At 37.9% G+C, this 13,574-nt stretch overlaps 1 protein-coding gene across 9 annotated transcripts in view; it reads left to right on the top strand.

Moving 5' to 3' along the window:
* Window positions 1-13,574, top strand: part of BACH2 (BTB domain and CNC homolog 2) — a 367,628-nt gene that overhangs the window by 274,463 nt on the left and 79,591 nt on the right. The window contains exon 1 of one of the 9 annotated variants that reach the window (XM_054557877.2): window positions 2,113-2,888. The exons of the other annotated variants lie outside the window; for them this stretch is intronic. Coding sequence (XP_054413852.2) covers window positions 2,886-2,888 — 3 coding nt within the window. The 5' untranslated portion in view covers window positions 2,113-2,885. Of the gene's footprint in view, window positions 1-2,112; window positions 2,889-13,574 lie in introns of those variants that run through there. 9 annotated transcript variants of the gene reach the window in all.

Here is a 13,574-nt window from a genome sequence, read left to right as displayed (position 1 = left end):
AGGGAAGAGAGAAGGAGGGGGAAGGTGCCACACACTTTTTAAACAACTACATCTCACGATAACTCACTATTGAGGTAACAGCTCCAAGGGGGATGGTGTTAAACCATGAGAAACCTCCCCTATGATCCAGTCACCTCCCATCAGGCCCCACCTCCCAATATCGGGGATTACAATTGAACATGAGATTTGGGGCAGGGACACAGATCTAAACCATGTCACTCCATAGCAGTATATATCCCTAGATGTTTTTTATCCATTTTTGAGTTTGACATACATGAAACCAGATTGTATGTTATTATTCTGTGCCTTGTTTCTGTAGCTCAGTATTCAGCATTAGGTTTGTGCAACTCCTCCACGTTGCTGCATGTGGCTCTAATTTGCTTTGTTCCATTATATGAATATATAAATATATCTCAGTGTATTTATGCATTCTGCTATGGATAGACATGATGTTGTTTCCAGTTGGGAGTTATTCTGCACAATTCTGTGAACACTCTTTATACAGAGTTTCTGTTACAGATATGCAGGAGTATCTCTAGGGTATAACCTAGGCATGGAATTACTCGGTCATAATCTATGCATATCTTCAACTTTACTAGGTAATGCCAAACTGTTTTCCAAAGAAGTTGATCTGACCATCAATGCACTTGATATTGTCAAACTTTCTTATTGTTTCTAGGTTGGTGGCTATATATCTTTAATTCTTTATTACCTTTGGACCAATACATACAGTCTGCTGCCAACATTCTAATATTTCTTCCACCTTAGTTTCTGTATCAGACTGTGACTCTCCATTTTGGTTACATTCATTCATTCATTCATTTTTGAAACGGAGTCTTGCTCTGTTGCCCAGGCTGGAGTGCAGTGGCACGATCTTGGCTCAATGCAACCTTTGCCTCCTGGGTTCAAGCAATTCTTGTGCCTCAGCCTCCTGAGTAGCTGGGATTACAGGCATGCACTAATACACCCAGCTAATTTTTGTATTTTTAGTAGAGACAGAGTTTCACTATGTTGACCAGGCTGGTCTCCAACTCCTTGCCTCAAGCAATCTGCCCACCTTGGCCTCTCAAAGTGCTAGGATTACAGGCATGAGCCACCGCGCCTGACCGATGTTGGTTACATTTAAATATAGGAAAAGTGCTAGTAGTTGCCACTACTTTATTACCAGATATTTTGGAAATTTGGGTTATTTTTTATTTTGGCCTATTTGAAAGAATAAACAAGCAGCAATAATAACAAAAATTAGCAAAAAAAATTGGGACTTGCTACGATTCTTCCTTTCTAAAGTTTTTGGTATATTTTTCAGCAGTGCAGTAAAAACCATTGTCAGTAAATTGAACTTTCCCCTAGAAGGTCAAGGAAAATAGAAGTTTATACTGAATTACGAGAACCATTCAGAGCTATTAAGGATTTGATGATACAATTGCAAGTGCTTCCTCCTAACAACAGCCTTAAATTTCAGTTCCCTTGGCACTAACTAGTATGCAGGCAGATGGAGTGTTTGAGTAAATAAGGAACACAAAACGTTTTAGCTGCTCCATGTCAGGGCCCTTACTTTAGCTATCTAAGGCATTAGGGACATTAAGTGACAAGCACTGCAGTTTTCCATTAGAAAATACTGAAATTGGATTGCTTTTCACTTAAAGTAAGAAGTTTTAGTCTTGATGCACTAGAAAGTGTTTCCAATCCAAAAGTAATAAGTAAGTAATTTTTATAGCACTGTGCACTCTAAAATGTCTATGGACTTGAAAACTTTTTTTAAAAGCATGTTTTATAAGAGCAGAAATTTACTCAGCAATTACTAAATAATTTAGTGTTTGATTCACAGAAGTATTTACTTAATGCACTGTTTCTGGGACAAATGTAGTTTGAATTTCAAGTGAAATGGTTTATAATTTGGTCTTTTTCATTACCTGCAAGGCATATTCATTTCTTTTCATCTGAAGCACTCTAGACATGACAGGTTGTCTGAAAATCTTAACATTCTACTTTTTTGTGAATTGCAGCTTTTCAGATCCCACTGTGATTTTTTTGTTGGTTTTTTTTTTTTTTTTTTACTTTTTTGCTTTATACTTTTACCTGCAGAACTATTAGACATTTTCATTTCTGAATATGACCCAATAATGAGTGAAGAGTGAATGAGTGAGTTAATGAGTAAGTCTGTATTCATTAATACTATACCTTCGAGTAATAAGAGTTGTGGTCTGTGTAGCTTCTTAAGGGGATGAATATACTATGATAAAATAATAGTAATTAACTTTTACTGCTGAACCATATGATGAGATGATTGGGGTATATGTGTATGTACATGTGCAGCTGGGTTTTTTTGGCCTGCAAAAAGAAGAATGAGATCCAGCCAAAACCCAAATGAGAACCTTTGGAAAGCTTCCTTACAATCTGATTTCAGCTAATGTCTACATACTTTAACACGTTGTCTAATGCTTAAAGACTGGCTGTCATACTCCTCCATGCTATTCTGGGTTCTGTTACTCACTATAAACCATTTCATTCTCAGATCCCATGGGTCCTGCTGCAGATTTCAGGATTTGCTGCATGGAGGAGTGGGGGGTGGAGGGGAATGTTGTTTAATTAATATTAGTAAGGCAAATGAAAAAAGAAAACCTAGTGGAAACAGGAGAAGCAGAATTCAGTTTGGCATTGGCCAGTCAAAAGCAGACAAATTGGAGGGAGTTCATAGAAGAGCACCTGTCTTAGCCTGTTTTCTGATACTCTAACTGAATACCTAAGACTGAGTAATGTATAAAGAAAATTATTTCTTACACTTCTAGAGGCTGGCAAGTTTGAGGTCTAGGGGCCGCATCTGGTGAGGGCCTTCTTGCTGATGAGGACTGTCTGCAGAATCCCAAGGTGGCACAGGGCATCACATGGTGAGGGAGCTCATGAGAGAGGGCCAAACTGACTTTTGTAACAAACCCACTCTCATGATAACTAATGCACTCCTTCAATAACCCATTAATTCATTAATCCATGAGGGCAGAGCCTTCATGTCCCAATCATCTCTTAAATGCCCTGTGTCTTAATACTGCCATATTGGGGATTAAGTTTCAACATGATTTTCACAGGGGACAAACATTCAACCCATAACAATGCACCCATGATAATTGGAGGTTGAGAAGGGCTGACTGATTTTTAAAGAAAGCAGAAAGGTATGTTCCATTATGTTTGAAGAGGAACCAACAAGGAGGGGTAGGTAAAGGCCAAGGGGAAGAAAGTAATACTGACATGGCATAAAGAATTATTATCCAGAAATAATGTAATATGTTCAAGAAAATCTTCAGACAGGTTAAAGTCTAGCAACAGCTTCATGAAAGTGATACATTTTAGATTATACCATTTGATGAACAAAACTAATACTTTTTCAGTGTTTTCCAAAGCTCTCAAGTAAGTTTAGCCCAAAAAGCAGATGCCCATGTTTATGTGACTGTCACAGCCTCCTTCATCAACTTAGGATGCTTATATTGCTACATCTCTGTTTTTCTAAACCTGCCCTGTTAGCAGAATATGGAGTCTACTCTTGAGAACTTCAGCTGTCTTAGAGCCCAGAAAGAGCAGGGGTTTGGGTCCTAGTTTCTACTCTCCCAGAAGCCTGTGGTTTCCTTGTATATTTGTTGTCCACCCCATTCCCTGTAACCAGCTCTGCAGGGGCAGTTTTGTTAAGCCATGCAACATCAACGACAATATAACAGGGCACATAAACAGTCTTTAGAAGGTCAAAGAAAACTAGCTTCTCTCAGTTAAAATGACAGTATCCCACTCTTTGTGATCAATCAGGTATATTTCTTTTATAGACTTATAGAATTGTAGATCTGGAAGAACACTATTGGTCTTCTAGTTCATGCTTTTCATTTTACAAACATGGAAGCAGGCCCCCAAACAGTTAGGCAATTTGTCCAGATCCACAAAGTTGGTCAATGCTGGAGCTAAACCAAAAGCCCCAAACATCCCTGGTCCACTCGTGTTTCCACTGCACTTCACTTTCATTTCTCTTTTTATTTTCTTTCATTTCATGTTTCATTAAAGAATTTATGGCTTTGTGTCTTTCAACACAAGCTTCTATCTTGGTGTAGGCACATTAATATGTATTACCCATAAATGAACTGGAAAAATGAGATGTCCCTTATAAATCTCCTACTTTTTATGAATTGAACACACCATCCGTGACCTAGAACATTGAATGCTCCACCAAGTTTTGAGTGTTTCCTTATACATGCAAGCTATTATGATTTTTAACTCAATAATTTCTATAGACTAACTGAGGAGACTCAGTGTGGTAGGAGAAAGAGTAATAATTTGATAACTAAGAATGGAGAAAACAAATCAGAATTGAGACCCTATATGGGAGATAAGAAAATCCTGAAAACATTCCACAAAAATGAAGGACTAATAAGAAGCCAGAATAGAAAATATTTGTCTTCTTACTAGATAATAAAGAATTTAGCAGCAATTTCCTAGTCATTGACAGAAGCCAGGTGAACTCGATCTTACCCCATGGCTTAGGGTCATTATAACTGAATTGTGTTATTTAGAATGCTACTCTAATTCCATTTAAAAAATGATTCCAGATAACAAACATCACAAAAATGTTATCTTTTATTGGAATACCAAAGAGCTAATAATTCCTCACAGAGGCATCTTTGTAATTGAGTATTACAAACCATTATATATGGCAGAGCAAAGTTTATACTGTGTGGTTTGCATTGTGATAAGTTATTGTTTATAAAGTGTTTGGAGTAACTGTAGCATAAAAAATAAACCTATGGCTTTTACTTTCAGCCAAGATGGAGTAATAGGTTCTAGATTTACCCATTCTCCTAAAACAACTATAGAAACAGATAAAATATATGAAATAATGGTTTTTAAGACATGGGACATCAGGAACCAAAAGATAGTAATCCCCAGGAAAGGAAAACAAACTGAGCTCAGCATACTGCTTTGAGAGTTTCTAGGCCATGGCACAGGAAGGAAGAACCAAGGAAGAGCTAGCTGACTCTTCAATTGAAGAGACAGAGCTAAGAGTCTGGAAAGATGATAATAGAGTTCAGAAAGCAGGGTAGCAGAGAAGAGAGAGCTGCAGAGAGAGAACTCCAGAGATCTGCAGAGAGTTTCCCTTTAATATTCTGCAGAGTACTGATCAGCAGATGCAGGTAAGAAAACTACCCAAGGATGGAGAGACAGCCACCCAAAACAAAGGGAACTCAGAGAACTGGGAATAACATCATTTCCTACTAGCCAGACTAGAAAACACATATATCAGGGGTCATTAGATAGAGTACTCAGAAGTGTCTTGAATCAGTAGTAGGGAGTAATGAACCCTAGAGTAAATGCTGCTTTTCCTATCTAACAAATCTCAAAAGCAAAACCTGAAAGGATCAAACTGCTTCCAGGTAACTCAACTGTGTCTTAGAACAAAGCTCAAGATTATTTATGGGAACACAAAAATATCCAGCATTTAACAAGGTAAATTTTACACTGGCATCCAATCAAAAATGTTCAGTTATGCAAAGAAGCAAGGAAATATAACTCACAATGAAGATAAATAACAATAAAAACTGAACCAGAAGATGTTAGAATTAACAGACAAGGACATTTCAGTAGTTATTATAACTATATTCCAAGTGTTCAAAAAGTTAGAAGAAAGATTAAACATCTTAAGTAGAGACATGGAAGATTTTTTATAAAAGACCAAAGGGGACTTTTAGAGATAAGGACTGCAGTGTCTGAGACGAAAATTATATACTGGAAAAGACTGATGGCAGATTAGACCTTGCAGAAGAAGAGATTAGTGAACTCAAAGGGTTAGCAATAGAAAATAACCAATGTGGCTAGTCATGATGACTCAAGCCTGTGATCCCAGCATTTTGAGAGGCCGAGGTGCGCAGATTATTTGAGGTCAGGAGTTCAAGACCAGCTTGGCCAACATGGTGAAACCCTGTCTATGCTAAAAATACAAAAAAATTAGCTGGGTATGGTGGCACACACCTGTAATCCCTGCTACTTGGGAGGCTGAAGCAGGAGAACCACTCGAACCCGGGAGACAGTGGTTACAGTGAGCCAAAGTCACACCACTGAACTCCACCTCAAAGAAAAAAAGAAAAGAAACTATCCAATGTGAAATGTAAGAGATTTCTTTAAAGTACCAAAAGAAAAAAAAAATGGGCATTTGTGAGCGACGGGACAAATGCAGATGGTCTAATATTATATGTAACTCCCCAAGGGAGTTACAAATTTGTGGCAAAAATATTTGAAAAAATGATGGCCAAAATTTTTCCAAATTTGATTAAAACTATCCACATATCCAAGAAGCTCGAGAAACATGAGGAAAACTACACAAAGGCACATCATAATCAAATTGCTCAAAACAAGTGATCAAGAAAAAGTCCTAAAGGCAACAGAGGAAAAACAAAGACATTACATACAGAGGAACAAAGATGAGGATGACAGATTTTTCACTGGAAACAATGCAGGTGAAAAGACAGTGGAATGACAATTTTCAAAGTACTGAAAAGAAAAAAAAAACACCTGTCAACCTGGAATCTATACCCTTCAAAGATAACTTTCAATAATGAAGGCAACAGGCTTTTACAGAGAAAAGTTGAAATAATTTATCACTAGTATACCTGCACTGCAAGTAATGTTACCTCTTATTATTTATATCTTTTTAAAAGGTAATTGACTAAACAAAAGTAATAACAATATAGTACAGGGGTTTTAACAAGTAACAAGTAAGATGCATAGTACAATGGCCAGGAAGGGAGAAATGGAAGCATACTACTGTGAGGTTTCTGTGCTTTACACGACATGGTATGATATCACTGAGAGGTAGATTGTGATAACCTAAAGAAGCATATTATGATATCACTGGAAGGCAGATTGTGATAACTTAAAGAAGCATATTATAAATCCTAAAACAACCAATGAAATAACAAAACAACATGCCAATAATTGAAATGAAATTGAATCAAAAAAATAGTTAACACAAAGAGAGTCAGAAGATGAAGGAAAAGAGAACAAAGAACAAATAGAAAACAAGTAGCAAAATGGCAGATCTAAACCTAGCCAAATCAATTGTCACATTAAACATACATGTTTTAACCACCAGAATTAAAACTCAGATGTTTTCAGATTAGATTTTTTTAAAAAGCAAGACCCAATTATATGTTGCTTACAAGAAACACATTTTAAATATAAAAACACAAAAAGCTTAAAAGAATAAGAGTAGAAAAATATATACTGTGCTAACACGAAACAAAAGATGGAGTGACCATGTTAATATGAGACAAAGTAGATTTCAGAGCAAAGAATATTTCCAGGAATTAAAAGGTGACTTCATAGTGATAAAGGAATAAATACTACAAGAAAAAATAAAAACCCTAAATATATATGCATCTAATAGGATTTCAAACTGCATGAGGCAGAAACTAATAGAAATGCAATAACTGACAGACAAGCCTACAATTGTAGCCGGAAAGTTTAGTACTCCTTCTCAATACATGATGGAACCTATAGACAGAAGGTCAGAAAAGATATTAGAAGACTTGAACAACACTCATCATACAACTTAACCTAATTGATATTTACAGGACATTCCAGCCAACAACAGAATATACATTTTTTTCAAGTGCTTATGTAGTATTTACCAAGGTGGGTCACATTCTGGGACCCAAAACAAGTCTCCATAAATTTAAAAGGATTAAAGTCATATGAAGTTTGTTCTGAGACCACAGTGGAATTAAATCAGAGAGGATTAACAAAAAGATAACTAGAAACTCCCCCAAATATTTGGAAGCCAAAAAACACAGTGTAAATCATTTGTGCATTAAGGAATAAATCAAAAGGGAAATTTTAAAGTATTAAGAATTGAGTAAAAATTAAAATTAAACATTTCAAAATTTGCAAGATACTGCTAAAACAGAGTGAAATTTATAGCATTAAAGCCTGTGTTAGAAAAGACAAAAAAGATCTCAGATTAGTGGGCTCAACTACCACCTTAGGAAACTGGAAAAGAAAAAAAGACCCAATTAAACCCAAAGTAGGTAAAATAAAGGATATAACAATGAGAATAGAGATCAGCAAACTAGAAAATAGAATAATTTTTAAAAACTAACCAAAAACTAGTTATTTGAGAATGTCAGTAAAATGATTAAGCCTCTAGCCAGACTGATCAGAAGGAGAAGACACAAATTTTCAGTATCAGTAATATGAGAGGTGACATCAGTACAGATTCAACCAATATTAGAAGGAATGTTTTTAAATACTATATATGGGCTGGGTGTAGTGGCTCACACCTGTAATCCCAGTGCTTTGTGGGGGCCAAAGCAGGAGGATCACTTGACACCAAGAGTTGAAGACCAGCCTGGGTATCATAGTAAGACTCCATCTCTTAAAAAAAAAAAAAAAAAAAAAAAAAGCTGAACGTGGTGGCACGGCCTATAGTCCTAGTTACTCAGGAGCCTGCGACAGGAAGGTCACATGAGCCCCAGGAGTTTGAGGTTGCAGTTAGCTATGATCACACCACTGCACTCCAGCCAGGGCAACAAAGTGAGACACTGTCTCTTTAAAAAATAAAAAAATAAAAAGGCCAGGAGTGGTGGCTCACGCCTGTAATCCCAGGACTTTGGGAGGCCAAGGTGGGTGGATCACGAGGTCAAGAGATTGAGACCATCCTGGCCAACATGGTGAAACCCGTCTCTACTAAAAATACAAAAATTAGCTGGGCATGGTAGCGCCCACCTGTAGTCCCAGCTACTTGGGAGGCTGAGGCAGGAGAATTGCTTGAATCCAGGAGGTGGAGTTTGCAGTGAGCCAAGATTGCACCACTGCACTCCAACCTGGCGACAGAGCGAGAATCTGTCTCAAAAAAAAAAATATATATATATATATATATATATATACACACACACACAATTTTATGCCAATAAATTTGACAATTTAAAAAAATGAATTTATAGTTAAAGAATATCCCAGCTCAGAAGTCTTCACAGGTACATTCTACCAAACATTTAAGGAAGAAATAAAACCAGTTCTACAAAAAGAAAAAAAAAAACCTTTTAGAAAATTAAAGAAGAAGAAATACTTCCCAGCTCATTTTATGAGATCATCGTTACCCTGATGCTAAAACCAGGCCAGAAAACCTATGTAAGAAAACTACAGACAAATCTCCGTATTGAACATAGATGAAAAATTATTAACAAAATGTTAGCAAATTGAATCCAACAATGTATAAGAAGACAAACACAGGGCTGGGCGCAGTGGCTCATGCCTGTAATCCCAATACTTTGAGAGACCAAGGTAGGAGGATTGCTTGAGGCCAGGAATTCAAGAGCAGCCTGGGCAACATAGCAAGGCCTTATCTCTACAAAAAAAAAAAAAGAAATAATTAGCCAGATATGGTGGTACACACCTGTAGTCCTAGCTACTCAGGAGGCAGAGGCAGGAGATTGTTTGCGCCCAGGAATTCAAGGTTGCAGTGAGCCATGAGTGCCACTGCAGAAAAAGAAAGAAAGAAAAAGAGGCCGGGCACAGTGACTCACACCTATAATCCCAGCACTTTGGGAGGCCGAGGCGGGCGGATCACAAAGTCAGGAGATCGAGACCATCCTGGCTAACTTGGTGAAACCCTGTCTCTACTAAAAATACAAAAAAATTAGCCCAGTGTGGTGGCAGGCACCTGTAGTCCCAGCTACTTGGGAGGCTGAGGCAGGAGAATGGCGTGAACCCGGGAGGCAGAGCTTGCAGTGAGCTGAGATCGCTCCACTGCACTCCAGCCTAGGCGACAGAGCGAGACTCCATCTCAAAAAAAAAAAAAGAAAAAGAAAAAGAAAGGGAACACGAGGGGAGGGGAGGGAAGGAAGGGGAGGAGAGAGGGAGAGAAAGAAATAAAACTTCCTCAGCTCAATAGGAGCATCTATGAAGCATCTATAGCTAACGTCGTACAAAATGGTGAATGGTTGAATACTTTCTTCCTAACATCAGGAAGGCAAGGATATTTAGTCTCACCACCTCTATTCAGCATTGAACTAGAGCTTCTAGACCATGCAGTAAGGTAAGAAAAAGACATTAAAATTATCCAAATTGGAAAAAATGTAAGAGATCTTTATTCACAGACAACATAATCTTCTATGTAGAAAATACCGTGGAATCTACCAAGAAGAAACAGGCTATGAGAACTAATAAGCAAGGTTTCCAGATACAAGATCAAAATACAAAAATTATTTGTATGTATATACTAGCAGTGAAAAATTAGAAATTGAAATTAAAAGACTGCCATTTACAATGGCATCAAAAATATTCATACTTAGGTATAAATCTGACAAAAGAGGTATAAAAGACCTATATACTACTATAAAACGTTGCTGAGGTCCCAGTGTGGTGGTTCACACCTGTAATCCCAGCACTTTGGGAGGCTGAGGAGAGACCAGGAGTTCGAGACCAGTCTGGCCAACCTGGCGAAACCCATCTCTACTAAAAATACAAAAATTGGCCAAGCATGGTGGCGCATGCCTCTTTAATTCCAGCTACTCCGGAGGCTGAGGCAGGAGAATCACTTGAACCCGGGAGGTGGAGGTTGCAGTGAGCCAAGATCACACCACTGCACTCCACCTGGGTGACAGAGTGAGACTGTCTCCAAAAAAATTTTTAAATTAAAATATTGCTGAGAAAAAAAAATTCTTTTTTTTTTTTTTTTTTTGAGATGGAGTCTTGCTCTGTTGCCCAGGCTAGAGTGCAGTGGCACCATCTCAGCTCACTGCAACCTCTTCGTGCTGGGTTCACACAATCTCCTACCTCAGCCTCCCAAGTAGCTGGGATTACAGGCACACGCTACCATGCCTGGCTAATTTTTGTATTTTTAGTAGAGATGGGGTTTCAGCATGTTGGCCAGGCTGGTCTCACACTCCTGACCTCAAGTTATCCACCTGCCTTGGCCTCCCAGAGTCTTGTGATTACAGGCGTAAGCCACCATGCCCGGCTGCTGAGAAAAATTTAAGATGATCTAAATAAAGAGACTGTGTTCATGGGTCAGAAGATTCATTATTGTTAAGATGGCAGTTCTTCCTAAATTCATCAGTAGATTCAGTACAATCTCAGTGAAAATTCCAGCAGACTATTTTGTAGAAATTGGCAAGCTAATTATAAAATGTATATGGAAATGCAAAGGATCAAACTAACTTTGAAAAAGAGCAAATCAAGACACTATGATAGTAACATAAAAGTAGATATAGAGGCTGGGTACAGTGGCTCACATCTGTAATCGCAGCACTTTAGGAGGCTGAGGTAGGAGGATCACTTGATGCCAGGAGTTTGAGACTAGCCTGGGCAATATGGCGAGACCTCATCCACTCATATATACACATACACACACACACACACACACACACATATTTTTTTTTGAGACAGAGTCTTGCTCTGTCACCTAGGCTGGAGTGCAGTGGTGTGATCTCGGCTCACTGCAACCTCCACCTCCTGGGTTCAAGCGATTCTCCTGTCTCCGCATCCTGAGTAGCTGGGATTACAGGCACGTACCACCACACCCAGCTAATTTTTGTATTTTTAGTAAAGACGCAGTTTCGCCGTGTTGGCCAGGCTGGTCTCGAACTCCTGACCTCGTAACCTGCCCGCCTCAGCCTCCCAAAGTGCTGGGATTACAGGCATCCAAAAAATATTTTTAAATTAGCCAGATACAGTGATGCACACCTGTAGTGCCAGCTACTGCTGTGAGCTATGGCCACGCCACTGCACTCCAAAGTGATACCCTGTCTCCACAAAAACAAAACAAAACAAAAGTAGACAAACATAAAAATAGTAAAAGAGTCCATAAATAGATTCATCCGTATATAAACAACTGATTTTCAGTAAAAGTACAAAGGTAATTCGGGAGAGAAAAGAGTCTTTTTAACAATGCTGCGGGAACGATTGGATATTTCTATGCAAAAGGAAAAAAAGAACCTCAATCCACACATGTTACCTATACAAAAATTAACTCAAAATGGGCCATAGACCTAAATGTAAGGGCTAAAAAAATAACACTTCTAGCAGAAAACATAAGAGAAAATCTTTATGACCTTGGTTTAGTTTTTTAGATGTGACACCAAGATGGTTTTTTGGCTTCATCAAATAAAGACTTTCTGTTCCTTGAAAGACACTTTTAAGAGAATCAAAAGACAAGCTACAGACTGGGAAAAAATTTTTACAAGTCATGTATCTGATAAAGGACTTTTGTTCAGAATATATGAAGAACTCTTAAAACTGAAAAATAAGAAAACAACCCAATTAAAAATGGGCAAAGAATCTAAATAGACATTTCTCCAAAGAAGATATACAGAGGTCAAATAAACACATGAAAGATTCTCAACAACTTCGGGCATTAGAGAAAGCAAATTAAACCCAAAAAGAAATATAATAGACCTATTACAAGTCCAAAACTAGAAAGACTGACCATACCAAATGTTGGCAAGGATGTGAAGAAACTGGAACTCATACACTGCTGGTGGAAATGTAAAATGTTACAACCACTTTAGAAAACAGTGGCAGACTCTTTAAAAGTTATGCTTACACATACCGTATGATACATTCTACTCACAAGTATTTACCCAAGAGAAGTGAAAGTATATGTCCATCCAAAGAATTGTACCTGAATGTTCACAGCAGCTTTATTTGTAAAGAAATACTGGAAACAACCTAAATATCCACTAATAGATGAATAGATAAAAAAAAAAGTTATGCTATATTTATACAATAGGATACTAAGTAATAAAGGAACAAACTTGATATATGCAGCAACATGGATGAATGGTGAAATAACTATGCTGAATAAAAGAAGCCAGATATAAAAGAATATGTAGTTTATGATTCCATTTATATGAAACTCTAGAAAATGCAAGCTAATATAGAGTGTCAGAAAGCTGATCAGTCGTTGCAGGGGTGGGGTACAGAGGGGTACAAGGGAGAAATTATTACAAGGGCCTTAAGGAGACTTTTGGTGATGATGGATTTGTTTACTATGTTTATTGTGATGATGGTTTCACAGTTACGTACACAATCAAAACATCAAATTGCTCACTATAAATATGTGCAGTTTATTGTGTGTTAAAGCTGTTTTAAAAAAATAAGAAAGCCAAAAAGAAAGTAGGACTCACTACTGGAATTCTTACTGCTCTAGTAAACATTACAGAAAAACTATGTAACTATATAAATTAATTACAGATACTGTATTTTAAAATACCTCAGTGGGGCCAGGCTCAGTGGCTTATGCCTGTAATCCCAGCACTTTGGGAGGCCGAGGTGGGTGGATCACCTGAGGTCAGGAGTTCAAGACCAGCCTGGCCAAGATGGCGAAATCCCATCTGTACTAAAAATACAAAAAGTAGCTAGGCATGGTGGCATATGCCTGTAATCCCAGCTACTCAGGAAGCTGAGGCAGGAGAATCACTTGAACGCAGGAGGTGGAGGTTGCAGTGAGCTGAGAATCACACCATTGCACTTCAGCCTGGGCGACAAGAACAAAACTCCCTCTCAAAAAAAAAAAAAAAGAAAAAGAAATATTTCAATGGATATTT

The sequence above is a fragment of the Pongo abelii genome, chromosome 5, assembly GCF_028885655.2.
Source record: "Pongo abelii isolate AG06213 chromosome 5, NHGRI_mPonAbe1-v2.0_pri, whole genome shotgun sequence".
In the NCBI taxonomy this organism is placed as follows: Eukaryota; Metazoa; Chordata; class Mammalia; order Primates; family Hominidae; genus Pongo; species Pongo abelii.
Note: the sequence above shows the minus strand (reverse complement) of the source record. Positions and strands in the feature narration are given on the sequence as shown.